Raw genomic sequence first — 21,850 nt, forward strand, 5'->3', positions numbered from 1 at the left:
AAACATTTTCTTCTGAAAATCAAAGTCCAGATTTGACTATACAGCATTTTTTATTGAGTGAATAACATGAGAGTGAGGGTCATGTTAACATAATTTTTTGTTTTTGACCAATGGAAACATAGCTATGTCAAATTCTTAAAATAGAATGAAACAATAAAAGGTTATTAATAAAATGAAAAGAGCTGATCCCTGAAAACCTGAGGCAAGAAACATTGTCTTTACTAGCTGCATTGTTGTGCTTGGAATAAAACCTCTCCGAACACTGAACATGATGAAGTCATTCATCACTGTCAAGTGCTTTTCCAAGCTAACCAGGTAGCTGAAAATGAATATAAGTGAATGTTATTGGATGTTTAGTGAACTAATTTAGGTCAATATTTTCTGTCTTTAGTTGCAGGTCCTCAGCCAAGAATGTCCTCAAGGCAGGAATGTCCACTTGTATCTTCTCACATGAGCGTCACTTGTGTAACCATGATAAAAAAAAAAAAAAAATGGGTCATGGGGCATGAAAACGCTTTTTGTGCAGCGCTACCCTGACTGTTTTATCAATCCTTGCAGGGCCCCCGGATGGATTTGAGGCCCCAGTGAACCACTTCTTATGGTGGAGCTTGCAACAATGGTTTGATATACTGTCATTTAAAAGCAGAAACCAGGATGAATATTAACTGTCTTGGTCATTATGACCAGCTGAATGCTTTAATCTTGAGATTCACGCAAATACACTCACACACATATGTTTGGTTTTTTTTGTGAATAGAAGAATAAAAGAGCAAAGAGGCATTTACCTAATTGGGTGACACAGTTCTACAAGACACTTAAGCTCTTTCAAGAGTTTTAAACACAAAGAAAAATGTTGCCGCTCTAATCAGCTAATTAATTCTCCAAAAAGTGTTACATCACAGCGTCCTGCTGCTGCGCTGTGAAAGGCTACATTGAGGTCTCCCCTGACAGATGGGGCCTGTCTGTTGAATTAACCCTCGATCAATATGCAAAGGGCCACTGCAGCCCAGCACTTCTGCAATAATCCCCCTTCTTATTGCTGCTCTGCTCCTGATATTGAACAAGGCTCAGCATGAGACAATGAATTGGCATCGCCGCAGCCATCACTGAAACAAGAGTTTGCTTCAGTCACTCCTTGTACGTGTTTGTGTATTATATTTCTTTCATTTTCAAATCGAGAAACCCACAGCAACGTTCTGTAAAAGTTGTTGAACATTTGTTGAAGTTTAATATGAGGGAAACAAGTACCTATATATATATATATATATATATTAGCGTGTTGCGTTCTGACTATGAATCTTGTTTCAAAGTCAAAAGACAATTATGAGCATATTTGAGTTTTGTACTGCCCCACGCCAGATCTGTTCCGGACCGACATTTGTGTAGGTGACATAAATGCAACTCAATATTCCCTGCAACTGCCTCACTTCTGCTTCTTGTCTGCTTTGACTCGGACACCAAATATGAGCAGAGCAAACTCTCAAACCAGTCCGCAGCCTCTTATCCCCTCTGGTCGGCGCTAAAGAGCAGACAACCACGGGTTCATCTTCCACAGTCGCTCTGAAAAAATAATAATATATTTTATATTCATAAAGGTATTTCAATTTCTGATGATTTTCTTTTCGATCTAATAGTCTAAGTATAGATCGCTGTCTGTTAATATTGTTAAAAGAGGGACTGATGCGACTAAGCGAAATTTCTTGAATGAAAACATTCAGCAATAAAAAGTGTCTGGTTCTGCAATGATGATGCTAAGTTTCCTCCATCCTCATGGTGAGATTAGTGGGCATGCGCAGTCCACCCTCTAACCACATGTGTTGGGACCACAATCACGTCAAGCTAGATGAAACAGCGGGATTCAAACCGGAAGTTTCCGTGCCAATACCATCAGAATCAAATTCGATTTTTTTTGCAATTCTTTTTTAAAGATGTTTCAAATGACGCTAACTTATATATTACACGCGCATGTGATTGGCCATTTAAATGTTTTGTTTGAAAATAAGTGAGGCCTTCGCATACGGGTCGCTTAAACATTCGTTGCATATATTTGGAGGAAAATGCATGGCGCTTGTGAACAATAAAACCGTAGTGTTAGGGATTTAAGGGCTGTATACGCGTGAGTAAAGCGTGTGCAAAGCGCTGGATTGATCGGGTCAGCGTGCTTTTGTTTTGAAAGCGGTTCTTAGCCCAGCTAGTGCGTGCAGCTTGACCGCGGTCTCGATGGCGTCGTGGAAGCGGCGGCGGAGCATCAGAGCGGTGATCTCCGTGGACGACAGACGGACGACACACTGATCGCTGCTCCCGTGTGGCTCCCCTCCTCTGAACCTGCGCAGCGCACGAGTGTTTCCGCGTCAGACACGACCATGGGTTAGAGAGAGAAGCGCGGATGGATTCTCCACTTCTTGCACTTGAGCGAGAGGATGGGGGGAAACGGACTTGTTTTCGCTGAGACATCCTGACAAAGACGGCGACTGAGCGGAGGGGCAGACCGGGATTTTGTCGTCTGTCCTCTTTCTATCGTCCACCTTTTTGTTGCGTTTGTTTGTGTCCCCCCCGCGGAAATGTTCGCGGAATTGCTGTGCGGCGCCGTGGCTCTGGTCCTGTACGTCAACACTCTGGGCGCCGATTTCTGCTACGATGACAGGTACTTGGATGGATGAATGACAACCGGGCACATGCTGCTAACGCTCCAGTTTCCTCTGTTATACGTCAAATATCCGACTCAGTCCCCTGCAGTGACATCATGTTTAATCTCAACAACCTGTTAGGAACTCGCTCGTCACTTCTGTTTGGCACTTTTCATCCAAAACAATCGATCTACGAAGTCAAATCAGCCACATTTAAGTTCGTATTTACCTCTGTAGCACATGGTTTCTCTCATCTCTTGCTTGAAAGGTAGTGATCTTTGTGAGTTATTGTTATGTTGTACAGCCTTTACCACTAATACTGTATTTATTAATAACCGACTCAAGCTGCAGATCTTAATTTTCTGACCGAGAGGAGGCAATCAGAGCTACAAGTGACCCACAGACGAGTCCAACCTGGCAACAGAAAGAAATGTTTTGAGTGAAACAAAGTTTAAGATTTTCCTTTTTCATAATAATATTTTTAATCACTTTAAGATTGAAGTTGCAAATATTCATTAGAAATGACATTTTAAATATTTTTGTAACTTAAATGTTTGGACGTCAAGTCTGTAGTTAACCAGAAGTGCTTTTTCTTTAAATAAAATGTATTATGGACATTTAAATAAGTATTTAATCAGTTGCTTTCATACTTTTTTTTTTGCTTTTAATGCGCAGTGTCCGGAGTAGTGAACTATACCTAATTCTTAGTATTTAATTTAAAAAAATAAATAAATTATGTTTTTTTTAGCAAATGATAGTGCTTTAAAATGGTGAAATATGTACATGTACGCTTGTATATTTTGTTCGTGAAAAAAGGAACATAAAGGCACAATAATGAAACAGAATGTTTCTCATCTCCCCGGCACTGATATGCAGTGCCATGGTCGACTATTGTGAGCATTCCACGCGGAGCAGTGTCTCTGCCTTCTGTTCTATTCTTGCAATGGACTCTCCTGAGTATGAAGTTGTGAGACTTCACTTGGAAATAATTGATCTCAGGAGAAGAATACATGTTTCTCCAGTCCTAAAACCCTGACAGCGCTGCCTCCTGTAACTTTAGACAGTATTTTCTATAATTTATATCCTTTTAAAAATGGCCCCTGAGATGTCACTCTTGCACTAGAAAGCGTTGGTTGCGAGAAAGCAACTGGCCATTCCGTTTTTGATGGCTGAGTGCTTGTCAGTGCCTCAGGCTTATTTATTCACCTCAATGTAGGTCACCACTGGCTACTCATCCTCTAATCATTTAGTGATTAATAATGACTAGGACTCCTACTTTGTCAGTAAATCGCCAAAATGCGTCAGATTTATTTCCAAATAAAAAGTGAATTTATCATTTCAGTTGATTCACATCAGAACTTCAGGGGACACACCTTCCATCTTCATTCTGGCCACAAACTATTCTGAATTTCTCTGTCAAATAAGACCCTCAACCATCCGAGCAACATACACTTTGCATACTTCTCAACACTTCAACAGCCTTAACTCCAACAAAGTTGTCAGGTTTAAGACGGACTGTGTAATTTAAGGGGCTGAGTCTGGTGCTCTTTGATGTGTCTCCACTTGTGAACCTACGCCACCTGTTTCCAAGCAATTATTTTAGTCTTACTGACTATCATGAAGGTATATTCATTTTTTGCCTGTCCAGTGTAACCTTCCTGTAAAGTAGTGACCTATTTTGGGACTCCATGTGGCTCCTGTACCATCAGCCCTGTGTGTTTTCATAACAGGTGTTCAAACACACCCAGAGGTTGTGTTCGAGTGAACAAATGATGTGCACGCTCACACACACACACACACACACCCGCCTCACTAACCCGTGTTTCCGCCGCTGCCTCTCCCTCTGTTGTGTATATAGAACATTTCCTGCATTAATTATTTCCTCAGGCCTCCATGCCTAAAGTCTGATCTTTCGTCTCGTGGTTGCTGTGTTTTCTTAGTGTGCGCAGATGACTTGCCTGGTGATATTCCGAGTCTGCTTCTTCAGTGGCGTGAGGAGAGAAGAAGCCTCCTCATTACTTAAATCCAAATCTTTGCTTATCTTTAAAAATGTTGTTTTAGATTGCATGATTTGTTCTCACAGTTGGTTCAGTCACTCACCAAACAGTTTTTTAAAATTGTTATTATTGTGTGCGGTTGTCCACGGCAAGCTGTCTGTCATTCAGCATTATCCGTTGTTAACACCACGTGCAATTAGCAGCCGTCTCCTGTCCCCGCCGGCTCCGCTGGAGCAAGAGGGAGGGAGATGGCTGGCGAGCTGGTGCAGCAGAGATATATAATTCAAGTGAAATTGTCCTCAATGCACTGGCTGCTGATGTGGCACGCTATTGTTGTGGATACAAATGTAGACAAATGATAGTGAGGGGCTGGAATGAGTGGATAAGAGAACCGTTGCAGCGTGCTAATCTGTCCACAGTCTTAGAGTAGCTCAACAGTTTCTTTTTTTTTTCATGAAGAAAAATCATTTTGCAGTGGTTATTCTGGAGGACTTTCATACGGAACCCCTAAGGGGATATGACCAAAAAAAAAAAAAGAAGTTTTGCGAGATATCACAAAAGTATTGCGAGGTCTCTTAATACTAGTTTGAAGTGACATGCTAACTACTTCCGGATCAAACAACCATAATGATGGCGAGTCATCATCCATGGGAAAGGTTCATTGAATTTTATTTTGAAATTGGACTAATATATGAGGACATACAGTCCGTGCTTCATTGCAAGCATGGTTTTGGTCATCCTCCATAACTCCTCTACTTCTCGCAGCAGAATCCATACATTTCTACGGCATGAGATGTTGCAAAAGTATTGGAGCGTCTGCTGGTGGTTGACAAGAACAGCCTTATCATAGTTTAGTTTCTTCTTTTCTTTCACTCAAACACTGTGTAGTGGCATCTCGCTCCACCCTCACTCACTTGTCACCATTGAACTCTGGCATAAACCCAAAAGTTTTGCGAGATCTCGGTAAAGTATTGCGATATCTCGCAAAACTATGAAGTTCTGGGTTTGGTGACAAGTTTTTTTTTTTTGGTCATATCCCCTTAGGGGCCCCGTACTTTCAGACCCGTACCCCTGCCTAGCAATCACAGGCAGGGTTGTCATGGTCATAAAATTGCAAACTTGATCGCAGCACCCAAGATGGAGATTTGGCACTTGATACCATTGTTGATACTGCAGGGGTAAAAAATAACCAGAGCTTAAGAAGACAGAAAATATATTTTATTATTTTATTAACTTGAAAAACAGTACCACAGATGAATAATCAATTAAGTAACATGATCTGATTTTTTAAACTTGAAAAATTAATCCAAGACAAATGACCCAACTATGTGTTTATATTCACGGTTTCAAGTGATTTGAACATATTTTTGTTGTGACCACAGTGGTAAAGTTGGCTGGAAGGTCTGAGGTTTAGTTGCCTTCTCCACATCAGTCTGCATCTTTAAAGGAAGAAAACACTTTTTGGCTAACGGTTGCTAGCCGCGGGTAATGGCTAATCACCAAGCGACCAATGCTGAACGCAGCAAGCCGCACAAGTGAACACACTGCATGGGAAATTACTGTAGTAACTTATCTGGATAAGTTCAAGTACTAGTACTTCAGAATATTGTTTTTTGACAACCTTGATAATCATTATTTGAACTAAAATAATCTCAAAATCTACCAGGACAAAGGGTCTACAATCTACCATCCAGTTTTTTTGGATGTACAACCGGATCAAAAATAAATTCTACTAGAATCTTTTTTTTTTACTTTTGACAACAGAGGGCACATGGTGAAGATCTTTGCTATGTTCAGAACATACAGAGTGTTAGATAAAGATTTAAAATTAAACATGCTCTCTCATGAAGTGCATCTAAGTGTTGTGCATTTACTCATACAATTACTGCACCAAAGACACAAATAGATCTCAGTGAAACAAGTGTTGACAGGCACTTAAAAGAGTGCGCATTTCATTGTTTTCACTCTGGGGCCCACTGCAATTAAAGCATCAGAGGGGCTGGTCTCTGTTGTCACCAGCTGGGAGGAAGAAAGAAGAGAGATAACGTTCTCTAATAAAACTCACTGTTGTGATGTGACTGGAGATCACGACCGGTGCTCTTTGTCGCGAGAACCGCTTTTCCGCGCAGAGAATCCAACATGTACTAAGTGCAACGCAGAGAAACGCTTTGCAGATGCAGTCCGTCTATCTTATGTACGTAGATAATCTTTGGTCTTGCTCAATGTTACTTGAAGGTCTGTGCATGACATGCTATTTCTTAGACTGATACCAATTACTTGTGTTAATTGTTTTTGGCGCCACATATACTGATAGTGTGCCTTTGTCTTATCGGTGGAACGGGTGCAGTGACACACGGGTGGTGATTAAAAGTTGAGACCCGAGTGTGTATCTGAGCGTGTGTGAAACAGGAGTCAGGCACCAGCACAAAATACACCAGAGGATTTTTCATCAACTGGTGAAAAGTTGGAGTACAGCCAGAGAATACCATTGCTTTCAAACCCGTTTGTGAAGGTGTTCTAAGACCTCTGTACTCTCTTATCTCCTGTGGCTTAAACATTAATTTCAAGCATGTAGACTGGGAGGTCTGATTTAGAGGTACATGTGGACTTGCTCCATTTGAAGTTGATTCTTCTGCCGGTAAAGGAAGCTCCTGTGTGAGGCCGTTTTTTAGTTGCAACCTCCTTTGATTTAGGATGTCAACCTGGAAGAGTGACCTGCTCCAGCGTGCCAAATCACACTCGGGAGGTTCTCCTCTCGCTCCCGCAGGCACACTCATCATTAGCACATTCGCTATCTTGACACCCGCGCAGGGAAATAGGAGTCATACGTCATGTTGCTCATATCTTTGCTGCAGTAATGTACAGTGAGGACGGAGGAGAGCCCAGATAAATGTCAGGCCAGAATTACTGGAGCAATTTTCTGTGAGTTGCTGTGAGCGGAGATGTGCTCCAACTTGGTTGTGGCTCATGGTGACGGGAATATCTTCATTACCTTAGTGGGAAAGTAAACAGAAGAAGTGTGAGCCAAAGAGATAAACATATATGCTGTTCTTTCCAGTAGATACTTTGGAGATACTTTCCGCAACAACCTTTCAAGTTCTTTCAGACAAATTTTCCGCCTCAGCTTCACTGAGAGCACTTAGCCAACAAAGACCAGGTCAATCGATTGTGCTGATGAAGTGGGAACATTTCATTTTTCCGTCCTTGTGATGTTGGAGTGCTCCTAGATATGAAGGTTATTGCTGTTTATGTGGAAGGACATCCGTGGGCAGAGAGGGTGCATTACGGCACAGCGCTGGGACATTTGGGCGGACAGGTTACCTCTCTTAAAAGGTTTTAATAAAGAAGCAAACTTCTCCTGCCACTTCTCCTTCGGTTAACAAATAGCTACTGGGATTTTAAGTATTAATTAATTAATAGCTACAGAGATGAAAGTCTATTTTGATAGTCGACTAGTCACTGACTTAGGATTTGTCCGCAAGTTGGCACATGACGTGTAGCGGTTGACTAGTGTTGTAAATAGTGGCTTAAAAATGTGTGAATTGTTGAAACGGTTTTTAAAGTGTTGAAAGTGGTTATCAAAGTGTGCATTCAAATTTTAAGCGGCAAAAATGTGGGGTGAAAGCTAAGTGTCCTTTGATGTTTGAAACGGTCCCATACTTCCGACATGTTAGGTCTCGATGGTCACATAGCCTGAGCCATTACTCCTCTTACTGCGGATAGTGCTAAGAGAACGATGGCGCCTCCACAAGTGGACTCATGAAACTGTTCGCGACTAATTTAATAGTTGACTTTGACTAGATTATAGTCGACTAGAATTGTCCCAAACCCAGTCTGTACTGGGGTTCATGTGCTTTTCGCAACCCCAATAATTTCTTAGGTAGATACTAATGCAATGGCTGACCTGATAGGTGGCCACACAATTTCAACAGCTTAGTAAATCTGACAATAACAATGAAGTCTGGGATCAGCTCCCCGCCTTTAATATACTTGATGTTTTCCATCTGGAGTCAGTGTGTGGTTTCAGAGACTCTGATGACAGTCAGTGTTGGCCTACCTGCCCTGACGTAGACCGTCTGGGGCCACAGCTGCCTCTGATTTGCCTCCCCCTGTGTCACTGCAGTGATCTGTAACACCCCACTCACATGTCCTACATGGTGGGACGGGGTGGTTAACCTTGTGGTTATGTTGAGGGTCCAAGGGCGGCAACCCAGCAGTCTCCACTTCTTTTTCCCTCGGTCTGGCTCTCAGTGAGTGCTCTCTGTAATTACTGTCCTGCCATCAGTGAGGCACTCACGGCATGGTTTGCGAGATTTTCTGCTGTCTCTGTTCATCTGCCTTTCCTCTAACCACTCTGTAGCCTCTCGGCCGCGACTCCGTCAGCGAGCGACTGTCTCCAGATGGTCCTCCACGGTCGGCATTTGTAGGCTTTTCTGCAGTTGGTAAAGGAGGTTTTGAAGTGGATTGAAAAAAGGGAAGTTGTGTTTTTCTGCTGTTTGAGGATGAAGACATCATGGCTGAGACTGCCAGGGGCGGCGTGGCCATGGGAACGCTGTGTCGTGTGTGCATTAAGATAGGATGTGCCAGATTGTTTACCTCTTATGATAACAATGTACTACAGATTTACAGCTTTGATGTCTTCCCTTTCCAGATTGAAAGGAAGTACATTTCATCTGCAGGAAAGGAAGGACTTCTGTGGGGGGCATCCTGTACGCACATCACAACCTCTAATAAGCCGGATATCCAATTCCATTTCCTTGAGAGATTTGTTCAAGGTGTTTTCCTGCACCATTGCCGGTGTGTTTCAAGTGGATTTTGACACTTTGACAGTGTTTCTACTTGATTAGCATGTTGCCAAAATTAGAAAATTATCCGCCGATCAATTTATTCAGCGTTTTTGTGGGGCAGGTTTTCATTCCATTGGCAGTGATTTGCTTTTGCAAAGGAGCGAGAAGGTCAGTAGACTGAATATTCTTGAGGAAATTGGAAGAAAAAGTCATGTTGCATTTTGTAGCTCATTACAAGTTTTCGGGTTTGGCCTGCATTTACAAATGACTCACTCATACTTGGTGTAAATTCTTACAAGAGACTTATTAGTGTCTCATGAATGATATATTTGAATTAGATTTTTCAAAAACAAGAGTTGATCTTTCGAGCCAACTTATTGTCTTCACCATGATAGACAACAATGTTCTTTCCATTGAGGTTTGTTCGAAGTCCTCTATGACAATACCAGATGTACTTCTTCTCGCTCAGGAATCTGTTTTGGTGTCCAACCAAAGACAAACTCTTTTTCCTCCCATGCTGGGCGTCAGGGTATGAACTGGTGCTTTCACCCACACCACAATTGCACGATAAGCAAGTCTGTCAGGAAAGCATTTGTTCCTAAAAATAACGTTAATGAGAGGTTTTAATATGTTTGCGAGATGCCTCCCTCACCCACAACACCCGGTGGAATAACTCAAAGCATTGGATTGAGGGAGTTCACATTTGGGTCAATGAGGAACGACTGAGTGGAGGAAGAGATCATGTTCATTTGTCTCAATCACTGTCAGCAGGCCTTTGAATGAAACTGTATCTTGGTTGTTCAATTTCACATTGATAAATGCGAATGTATTGGTGGCACAAAAAAATGCATATTGCTTTCAAATGTAAACAAAATTCCAATCCTACTTTAATCTGTAAAAAAATAGCAAACTAAATGACATTTATATCTATGAAATTTGCTTATTTTACCTTTTAGTTTTTTACTACTTTGTGTGCTCTTTTCACAATTTCTTTCATATTTTGAATGAAGTGTTCTGTAATGATAGTGCCAAATGTAACTTCCCGGCAGAGAAAAAAATCAGATTTGTGTGTCAGAACAGTGGCAGGATGTCCCACTGAGCGCGACAAGTTCTTCAGTAATCCTGGGTGACGGTTTAAGCGTGCTCTTGTGATGTCACTGAGCACATGTGACCCAGTGACCAGATGGTGTCTAGACTCTTTAGAAATGTGATCTTACTCAAGATTTAAATACCTGTGATGCTTGATGTGGAGGTGATCACACACGCTCGCATTTCCTCGGATTAGGGGCGCAAACTTCCGTCGCGCAATTCAATACTCTAGAGGTTTGTAAAAAGGGAAAGGCACTTGTTCACCAAATGCATTTTTAAGTCATGTGGGTGCCGCAGTGTCTCAAAAATAAATGCTAAAAGTTGCCTAAATGTAAATGTGTACGAAGCAGATCCTTCACATGGTCAATATTGCATAGCTTCCGGTGACGTGAGTAGCGCGGGCACTTCACAGGAACACATCGAGTATCAACATGGGATCAAATTTGCTGTCTGACCAAGGAAATGGATTACTTGAACTTCAACAAATCAAATCACATCTGGCGTGTCAGCTGCCCACATTCCAACAATGTTTGGACGGGGTGCACAGATCGAGAAAAGACTGGGTGTTGGTTGTCCTTCCATTACAAAACAAGAATTGTCTGAGGGGTTAAGTTGTTAATGGGTCTAGACAAGGGTTTGGATTTCGAAGGCTAATGCTGGCTGATGGCTCTTAAGCTGTGGCCACTCTCGGGCTTTTGGCCCTCTTCATATTAATGGGATTAACTGAGCTGTGGACGAGAGGGGCACATAGTGTAAGCAGAGAACCCCTAGCTGCTCTGTGCCCTGGGTTTAACAATGATGCCGTGGTTTGGCTTTTTCATTATCCAGAGGGAAACTTTCTATACGCCTAGGCTACTCGGTGGTCTCCTTTCTTGAAGGGATCGCTTGTTTGTTTTGATAAGGTTATGACACAAGTTGGCCAGTTCTGTGGTGAAGCCTTTGTCCATTGTAGCAGGAAGGGAATGTGTGGTCCCTTTGTTTTCTGCAGTGCAAAGGACTATTTTTCCTGCTTCTTTATTAATCGTGATGGACATTTGGCAACCTAAATTCTCTTTTTTTGCATGCACAGTTGCTGGCTATTATCTTCAGCATGAGGGTATCCACTGAGACAATGAGTGCTCCAAATATCAGGGCGTTTTCTTAAGGTTGATGACGATCGGAAGGGAATTAGTCATTTAAACATTTAAATTTCCACCACACTGTCATATTGTTTCGAAGTGTGGCACCAAACCACAACAGGTTCTATGATTGACACTTTTGTATGCCAGCCGCCATGGTTGGTCCTTACAAATGCAAATGGAGCAATGTAAGAAATATATTTTGGAAGCCGTCAGGTGAATGGACTTTGAACAACCCGGCGTGCCACAGCTGCCTGCTTCTTTCTTGCCTCACTTCCTACCTCTCTCCCGACCACAGCAGTGAAGGAAGAACATCTTTTCACAAGCTGCCTCTAATTGATGCCGTTGAGCTCTGGGAACGCAGCATGTGGTTTTGCTACTCGGCAAAATGCGTGCAAAGCACAGTCGTATGCAGTATGCCACCCTCTGGGACACCACAGGTTATTTACAACGAGACAGCCAGTCCAGAGCGTGGGGTCTTTAAATGCTATTATTTTTGTAGGTTAGAAGAAAAGGCAACCTCACCAAGGATGTCTTCAGGATGGAGGGCAAGAGTTGAATCCAATCTGGGGCTGTAATTTCATCCTTTGGGGGCTTTCTAGTAAGTGGTCGTGTGGTACTGAGGTTGTGCGTCTGAACCAATGCAGAAAGGGTTTTAAAATGCAGCGATATATTAACAGGTCCGGTACTTAAGGTATCTGTTGGAAGATTCAGTATGTGGCTCAACAAAAACACCCTGATGTAGGGAAAGTGATTTGCTGGTTGTAGTGCTGCAATGGACATCTCTCCATATGTTGAACAACTTGTGCTGTATTGTATTTCAGTGAGAGCCGACTCCTTCATCCACAGGCTTCCCTCCTTTGCTGACTCTCTCGCTCCGTGTCGTCATTAATAAAATCACGCCATTGACAGATTGACGGACCGGCTGTGTATTTACAAGGCTGAGATCAGTTGTTTATTTTGGCTTGGGACTGACCCTTCGGTATCAGTGTCCAGGGTGTTGCGATTGTCCTTTGACTTTTCAATGTGCAACGTTCCCCTCCAGCTACTCCACAAAGTGAGGTCTTCCTCCCTGGCAATGAGATGGATGCACTCAATTGCCTGGAGTTTATTTTTGAGCGCAGAAGGAAGTTTAGTTTGGGACAAAGTGTGCATGACTGTTTTCTCTAGCCAAGCCCCTCAGGTCTGAAAGAGAATACTGAAAAGTCTTAAATGAGATCTCAAGGAAAATACATGTCTGATTGAGCTCAGCAATGTAGAATAAAGTTGTTGTATTATGATATCAGGTAGCAAAGTTTCTTTTTGACTACATTGAGTGCTTTATTTTAGCAGATGTCTTTATATACACTTTTTTTTTTTACCACTAAAAATCATCTTTTCTCTGCCGTTTCATGGTCAGACCAATTAACTCAGACCCCTCGGCTCCTCTGGAAGCGTCATATTTCGTTCTGTTTTTTGGCACCGTGGATGATTGCTTCACCCCTAGTCAGCAAGAGTGCGCCCCCGTACCAGAAGTAGCATGATGCTAGGCTCTGAAATGTTCCTGGAGGGCTCGGCGGAAAGCTCATTGTAGTCATGACAAAGATGCCCTTCGGCCAAACTGAGCGTGAGGGTGAAATTGACAGTAAGCATGCATGTTTCAAGGGGCCCTATCATGCTTTTTCATGTTTCAATAGGTATCTACAGAGCAAGATGAAACACTACTTCAACATCTGCAATGTTGATGAGAGAAGAACAAAAACTTCCAAAAGGCCCAAAATGCTTGACTATAGTCCCATGGACTGTTACGGAGGTTCAATGGATTTAGTGAGCCTCATAAAGACGACACAGCTGACTTCTTCCTAACTCTACTTAGGCAGTAGAGTCACTAAATCCACTTAGGAAGTAGAGTTCGGAAGAAGTCCTATCTGAGGTTTCATGGTTAGGTGTCCAAACTTTCAGTGTCTGCTGTATAAACTTTGTCCTTGGCCGACTATTTCAATGAAACCTCATTTAGTTTTTAAAGGAAGAGCACCGTCCACTGAGCTCTGACTCTAGAATAGGGCACTGTTTCATGACACTTCATCAACCTAACATTTCTGGAAACATTTCACACAAACTACTGTACATTTCAGGTTTTGCAAAAACAGAAAGGAAAACAATTGATGCCGCTGTTTCAGTTGTTCTTTCAGTAGAGTCATAGTGTAAATGCTATGCTTCTCCATTGTTGTAAAACCCAAATGAACATCTTAAGAAATTAATGATCAATGTGCTTTGATTTTGAAGGGAGATAAAGTGAGGGCATCTCAGTTCTGGGTGTCACTTGGTTGTTGGTCTACTCATGGAAACGCAGACTTCCTTTTAAGTTGATGTGCTTCAGTGTCGTTCAACATCAGCACCTTGTGTTTTGAAGCAGAGCCTCTAAACAGTTGTTATTAATTGTGAAATTGTTGGCAAAAAGTTTTTGCAGACCTCATTTATAAGGGCTTTCTTTCCCTTTGAGACGGCTACATTTGCACGCTTAAACCAAATATAACTCCATCGGTTGTCGCAAAGCTACTCCATGGGCGATGATATTTGAAAATGAAAAAAACAATCTTAAATAATGAAAATCATGACAGTGAACTCCAGCTGAGCAGGGTCTTACAACATTAACCTGATGAGATGTCAAGAGGGTCCAAAAACCCCAGATTTAGCCCAAGTGGCTCCATGCACAGGCAGGCTCTACAGTAGTCGCATCACTCGCCGCCACATGGCGAACACATCAGCATCTGTTTTAATTAGCCAACTGAAATCCATCCTGTGTGCCGCTGGCCTGCGAACTGCAGAGAGGACCTTCAAACACTGGAGGCCGTCGGCTATTTAAACAAACTGTCACTCACAAATCCCCAACTACTGCTCTTTATGCCGCTGACTGCCAAGAAATGCTGACCTTAAGACTGTCTGTAGCCTGGTGGTCAGGATTAGAGTTGGATTTTCTAGGAAAGCCATTATCTTTGAAGAAGACCAGTGAAGCTCTGCAGAAAATGACACTTGTATCAAGAAACCTCTTTAAGGCAAGTCGATTCCTGCCGGAGACAAAGTGAAATGATCTCACCCACTGGCAGGCGTGCAGCACTGTGTAAAGAAAAAACACATTATCAGCAATAAACACCAGATGAAATGACTTTTGCAGTTGCCTCCGCAGCTTATTAGCCGCCGCTCCGTAACGTTTGCTAATGCACGGGCCCGTCACTCCAGTTGATTGATGGCGTCGAAGATTCCTGCTCGTGAAAACTGAAGCTGCCTTCGGTACTTTTACCACGGAGGCTCCCTCGCTCCCTTGAGACACAGCCCTTTTGTTCAGAGAGAATAGGTCTCAATTGGTTTTATGATTATGTCGCCTCCCAAAATGCACATCCTGCAGATTGTATTCTGCTCAGGGGCGAGCATTTATCAGCGGCAGCTCATTGAGACCTTATTGATTTTCAGTCAAGGAATAATCTGCCATTGGTTTCCATTACACGCAATATGTGAGGTTTTATAAGGTGATGATAGATTTTTTTTCAGCCGGTTCAAACCCAAAATGAAATTATTTTATTGTCTATAACGGAGTTGAGAGACAACATTGTTTATTGCAAAACTGCTCTGCTAGCATTGCTACTTTAAATTGTGCTCAGGTGCAGACACTGTGATGTTTTATCTCAGGAGTGTCTTGTAATATATGGCAGAACTGCGGTGTAATGATATCATCATCTCTGTGGGCCTTGTATTGCATTAGGGTCACTATGTGTTTTCCTCCCCGAGGTATTTTTTTACATTGAAAATGCAAAATAAAAAGAAGAATGCAAATGTTTAGACTGCTTTTCATGCAGCCAACTGAGCAGATGAATGCAGGAGAGTCTTGCCAATCCTTTGTTTCAGCCGTTGTACGTCACAGGGATGAATGATGGATGCCGGTTGTCACTGGGAACAGATGAGCTGGCAGGGCTCACGCTGGCATGTTTGTCTGCCTGGTCGGCTTCTAATCTGTGGTAACCACTTGACACACTATTGTCTATGGAAATCAGGCGATGGGAGGATGCTGGCATGTTTTACATGTGTACCAGACTATGGACAAAAGCTTGTTGTTTCGAGGGGGTGCATTTACAGGTGCTGGAAATGACTGCTCTATATCCGCTTGCTTTGTTCAACACATCATACTGACTATTGTCAGGCTTTCTTCTTGACACATCTCTCACTTGGAAGGACCAATAGAAATAATACCTTGATGAAACGCAAAACAAAGACAATTGCTTTACCTGTGAGGCATGGAAACCTGTGACTCAATTTAGGGGCAATACTTAAGTGGTGAATACTAAAAAGGCACTGACAAAATAAATTCTGCACATACGTGAACACAATAACGTCATGTATCGTAAGAAAAAATATGTCAAATGAAGTGAAAAATATTTCTGTGTGTGTCCTGAGATACAGAAAAGATGGGAAATAATGATCAAAGCAATGCAAACAAATCTTGAACCGCTTCAGCAAGCTGCAGTTTGAGGTGGAAGTTTGACATCCCTTCTTCACGGACTGGAGCTACGTGACATTGATTCGCTCACCGTTCCACATGACCCATTAATGATGAGAATGTTTCATTTTTATGTTGCATTTAATGCATTGGTTAGCATTATATTAGCATAACTACCTTACATCATAGAATTTGGTTTTAACACTGTACTGTATATGTCAAGATCTGATAAATAAATGTGTTATTATTTATTTATGTATGCCAAATCTGTGCGTTATTACAATTTGTTCTGCCAAATGTTGTTCCCCAGAACACAATACTGGCCTCATTGTGAGTGATCCTAGTATTGAAACTCCACCTAAGACTTAATGCTTCCTAACATGGAACATGTTATGGGTTAATGACCATCCATTTCTCATCCATAAGTGCGTTATCTTCATAGATAATCTATAAATCTGACCTTTTATGCTGTGAATGTGTTGCAGTCTTTAATGTCAGGTGAAATGAGGTACGCTAGGTCGTTCCTAATGTGTCCTTCTGTAACTAATGAACGCTCCCATCTTGGATTCTCATATAATGCAGACAAATCTCCCTGAAAGCTTTCATTATTTACAGACCTGTCTGACTCACTTGGGGTTGAATCAGCAGCTGAGGACACCCACTGTCTGAAGGAGATTTTAAGTCCCAAGTGGAGAGGCAGTTCAAGCTCTCTTAATTTAAAACTGTGACTTGCAGATTAACACATATGGATATTCATTGACATCAGTATAAATCCTGGATCTTTTAAGTCAGGATTGAGAGCTGAATATTTGGCCAGGAAACATTTCTAAATCCATATTAAGCATGAAAACAAAATGTCTTAAGTCTCTATCAATGAAACAATGAACAAATAAAATGAACAAAAACAGAAAATGAACAAATAAAAACCACAGGTAGTATTTTTTCTTCTTTTCCCTCTTGCATCTGCTTAAGTCTAGTTTGAAACTTACCATCCGCCGTCACCCTCGTGCTGAAGTTTGCATCATCCACCTCTCCCAAAGTGCTGCCAGATGCCATGTATTTCCCTGAGACTTGCTCCCATTGTTTTGGCACATTCTTCCTGTTGATTTCTGTGTAGATGGGCCAGATTTAATGCTGTTTATTTAGAAATGCTTCTACAGAAGGCACAATCTGAAATGTGATCGTTTCTGCGTGGGATTAAATGCCAACCCGGTGTTTGGAAGTGTTTTGCTCATGGGTTACGGTGTTCTAAATTTTGCTGTGTTTTGTTGATGTAATGATTGAACTGCGCCAGCGCTAAGCACCAACCGCCACATTGGTTTCCAAACTCACAGCGATGATGACAGGCTATGAAATGAGACTCGATGTCTGCATTATTACTGTCATTTTGTTCATCAAATATGTGCTAGATCTTATTTATTTCCAAAGCTTTTTCAGCCAGATTCTTGTTACCTTTGATTCTAGGTTGTTTTCTCCCTGAGGTTATCACAGTAATTTACAGTAGCACGTGGAACATTCTCATTTCCACACGTTATTTTGAAACCTAACTACACACAGCTCGTTTGAAAAAGGTGGGAGACAAAGTTAGTAAGACCAGATGGCTCTGTCACGTTCAAAGGAGGGTGAGGACATGGGACTGTAGAAGGAAGACAAACAGTGAGGTTCATGGATTTGGTAAATGAAGATGACTGGTATGAGAGAGGATGGTCAAGATACCTTCAGGTTTATTTGGTATTAAATTGTGTGATATTTTTCAAAACAAGGCAGCGTTGATGGTAATTTGAGCAGTCCAAAAATATTTCATGTTACATTTTTCTTCCATCTCAGTTATAATGCAATGCAAACCTGGAGCAATCTCAGCTCAGATGCTTAAATTGAGATCATGCTAAAAAGGTGTTGGGTCCTTGTCATTGGAACTGACAAGCTATTTAGATTTCATTGTAGCATGTTTATGCAATACTTAAAAAGTATTGCAGAAGGTGTGAACCAGGCATGAGCAATGGATTAACCCAACAGACCATGTGACAACCTGGTACGAGAATCAATATTTCCACGGATTACCTATTGTGTTTGGTGAAAATAACAGGCTTACACAACCACGATCATGACAAGACCGAAAAGAAATTTTAAGAAACCATTGAAATGCAGTTCACCTACAAATGTAACCTTTCAATTGTAAAAAAAAAAAAAGTTAAACAATGTAACACATTTTTTGCATTGTAGTTGCTTATTTAAAAACATAAATTGTTTCACATATAATGCAATTTTATTTTTTTATTTTGAAATTATTCTCTCTGATTTGGCTGTGTTTGAATGGAACCCTGACAAAACCTAAAATCATTGGCCTCCAATTGTCTGAAGCAGTGAGCTGCGGCAAATTGATTTGTTCTAACACCCCACTGACTTGGTGAAATGAGATGACAAGGGCAGTCCGGAGGCATTAAAGAATCGAGCAAGGTAGAGGAGGAGGAGGTTCGCAGCCCCCTGGAAGATCAATATTACATGATGACGCTGAAGAAAAGTGCTCTGCAGCTCTTTGTTCCGGTCTAAACCACGGCTGTCACTGTTTTTTCCCCTCCTCTCCGCGACCGATTTTATAGCGTTTGGGTGACACAGGCCTGGGCAGTACACGCCATATGTTTAAGCATGTGTGTTTCTTTCCCTGAGAAAGCAGGGGATATTTCATTTTAATCGCCCTCATTGAATGTGATACCGAGAACATGAAACGCAGTGTGATTTCCAAACAAAGGGCTTTTAATATGCCATGACATGAGGTCCTGCAACATGTGGATAAAGACATCAGAGCCGTGTTGGGTTCAGCGTTTCCTCAGAAGTCCTAACAATGATTAATTACCCCGATTCTGCTCGACTATGAGCTCAGATCTTCGGGATTCGGTTTTGACTGGAGTTCAAAACTGGATGTGGGAACGGAATGGATGAGTTCTCCTTTCTTAACCTGACCCTTATTTGTGTGTGTGTGTGTTTTTACATTATTCATTTCAAGTGAAGAGGCCCCTAATGTAGAGAACATGTTGCAATAAAATAATAATAATGCTGGCTCTGGTACATGAAGCATCCCTTTAACACACTTCCACTGCCATCCCCACCCATGCGCAGCCGTATTTGGCAGGCTTGCTTTCCGACTCTCTGAGCCAAAAGAGGGAGTGAGTCAAATTCTAGTCCACTTTTCAAGTCATAAAAATACATATACAAGTGTTTTTCATGACACGTGTGGAAGAATGTGTTGCCCTAAGGATAGGCAGGAAGGATTGGAAGGAGTAATAGCTCACTTTGCACCTAATAAAAGCGCGAGAGTAAACTTTCAGCTGCGAAGAAAGGCTTCTCTCGAAAAGGTCTTTCACATGCTACGTCAATCCCTGTGGATTACCGAAGTGAACGGTGGAGCTGAGGCAACGTTGTTGACCTCTCATAACCCCGCTGATGTGTATGTTTATTCTTGACCCTGAACTGAACACCACGGATGTCAAACTCCAGGCTTGGGTGGTGTAAAAGCAGGGCGTGTTAATTGTGTGAACACAATCTTTTAGTTATGGGGCACCGTCCAACATTAATTTTTTATCTGTAGCTCTGACCTGTGAGCCACTAGACTTTAAATTTAAAGATTTTTCTAGCAGTTAAGTGCACACTTTACAGTGCTAATGCGACTCTGGCCTGATCTCTTGGCCGCTGAACTGAACCAAATGTGCGAACTGCCTGCTATTTAGTCCAGTTTGTGTGACTTGAATATTTAATAACTGCTCCGGGAGTGCACTCTGTTTCACTCCTTAAAAAAAAAAAACGGCATGTTGTGCCTCTATTGCGTTTAAGGGAATTCATAATATGACTGCAACACTTTTTTGGGGGGCAAAGAACACCACTGAATGAATTAAGAACGGTTGGACTGACAAATGTTTTATCCGAGGCGGTGGCAGATGTGACTGGCCGGAGCTGCATGGTGATTAGTCAAAAGACAATGGTCCACTGGTGAACAAAAACAAGAGATTAGTCTTCATTGTTTGCCATGTAAGCGCCTGGCATTACTTCAGATTAATGAATCAAGAGCTGGCAGTGGCTTGGTGGCACCGGCGGCAGATTTTATTTGGTGCTTTTAACGGACATTTTAGCATTTAACCCCGTCCTGTTTGCTATTTCAGGGTTGGATGAAGTTTACGACAAAAATGTGTGCGAACGTTTATGAAAATACAGCTTTATAGCCCCTGTCTTCCTTATGAAATGTTGCGTACAGTATCCATAATTTCCAGACAAATCTATTGCCTTGCTCTGAAGATCCAAATCCCATTATCAGAGGGGAATGGATGAGACTGCAATATCCAGCCAAAAATATTTGACCTGACCATAACTTCAGCTTTAATGTGTCTGTCCTACAAACGGATCCTTCCTCCCACTAATTCACAGGCAGATCGGAGGTCAGCGCTCTCTTTAAATCTCTCACGTGTGAAGGTTGTTGTGAACTCTTATCAAGGTTCTCATTGTCATGCACAAAGGTTCTTGTTATCAAACCGGGATTCTCTGTTTACACCTGGGTCGGACACGACCTCTGCTACGTCGTACGGCATCTGGTCATTAATCATGCGCTTTGCTCTTAATAAGGTACGTCAGCGGATTACAGGCTGCTGATTTGCCCAGGCAACATGATGATAATGATGATGATGGTGATGATGATGTCCGCTGGCTCTGCGTCATTCCTCAATAACACGACTGCACTGAGGGAGAAGCTTGAAGCCTGAACACAAATCACAGGCAGGTTATTATGCTTTTATTTTTGCTAGCTTTGTTAGTGTGGCTTTTCATTTGAGTGAATGCATGAATAGAATTTAATTTTAGCAGCAAAAATGTAAAGAAAATATTACTGCGACATTGATATGATTGACTTTTCAATGGTAAATGTAAGTCAGAAAAAGCATTTTGGGAGCATTGCAAACCACGCTTGTATCTTGCAAGGCATCTGGGTGTGTGGGAAGCACCCTACTTTATAAAAGACGCTCTATTTTTTCATCTAGCTTTCCACAGTAGCTTTGCTGAATGAGCACAGAGTTGGAACTTGGAGGAAAGTTGGTGCTCTATGGGCATTTAAAGGTAACAAAAAAAAATGAAAATAAAAAAATAAAAACAAGTTTTCTTCTAGATGTTTTTGAGAAGTATGACGCTACTGACAGTGACTAAAATTCTATAAAGTCTAGAGGCTTTTATTAACAAACATAAAAGGTAGTATTCCATTTTTATTTTTTCATTTCATTCCTCGATTCCAAACATTATATCTTGCATTGCTCAATCCCACTCTACCCTTTCTATGTTGGGTTGGAAGTGGGGGGCACCTTGGACAGGTCGCCAGTGGATCTCAGGGCAGGTAAAGACAGACAACCACTCACGCATTCTTGTGGATAATTTTAGAGTCAAAGTAAGCTTGGGGTATTTATGGATTGGGAAAGTAAGCCAGAAGGCCTGAAAGGAATCCATGTGAACTTTAAAGAGCTCTACACTATAGACAAACCTGTGCTGCTTTTTCGTTTTATTCTCCGCATTTTTAAACTTCACTGTCTGAAGCCAGAAATGAAGCCACAGTTCACACTCAACTTGACACCCATAAGAACTTTCTTTCCAATTGAGCTTGCGTCATATAGGCCTGGTTAACTGGTAATTTCGGGTATCCACTTCATATAGCCTTGGACGATGAAAGCTGTTCGCGATGCATTTCTTCCCACAAAAGCCTTTAATATTTAATCCAAGTTAATTCTCCCAT

The 21,850-nt window shown here is 41.8% G+C and overlaps 1 protein-coding gene across 1 annotated transcript in view; it reads left to right on the forward strand.

Moving 5' to 3' along the window:
- The first annotated feature begins 2,234 nt into the window (after window positions 1-2,234).
- The window catches only part of tmtc2b (transmembrane O-mannosyltransferase targeting cadherins 2b), a 93,067-nt gene continuing 73,451 nt past the window's right edge, over window positions 2,235-21,850 (forward strand). Inside the window, exon 1 of the mRNA XM_053884779.1 lies at window positions 2,235-2,644. Within this exon, the coding sequence (XP_053740754.1) occupies window positions 2,562-2,644 (83 nt within the window). The 5' untranslated portion in view covers window positions 2,235-2,561. The remainder of the gene's footprint in view (window positions 2,645-21,850) is intronic.

This window comes from Synchiropus splendidus, chromosome 14 (assembly GCF_027744825.2).
Source record: "Synchiropus splendidus isolate RoL2022-P1 chromosome 14, RoL_Sspl_1.0, whole genome shotgun sequence".
Lineage (NCBI taxonomy): Eukaryota > Metazoa > Chordata > Actinopteri > Syngnathiformes > Callionymidae > Synchiropus > Synchiropus splendidus.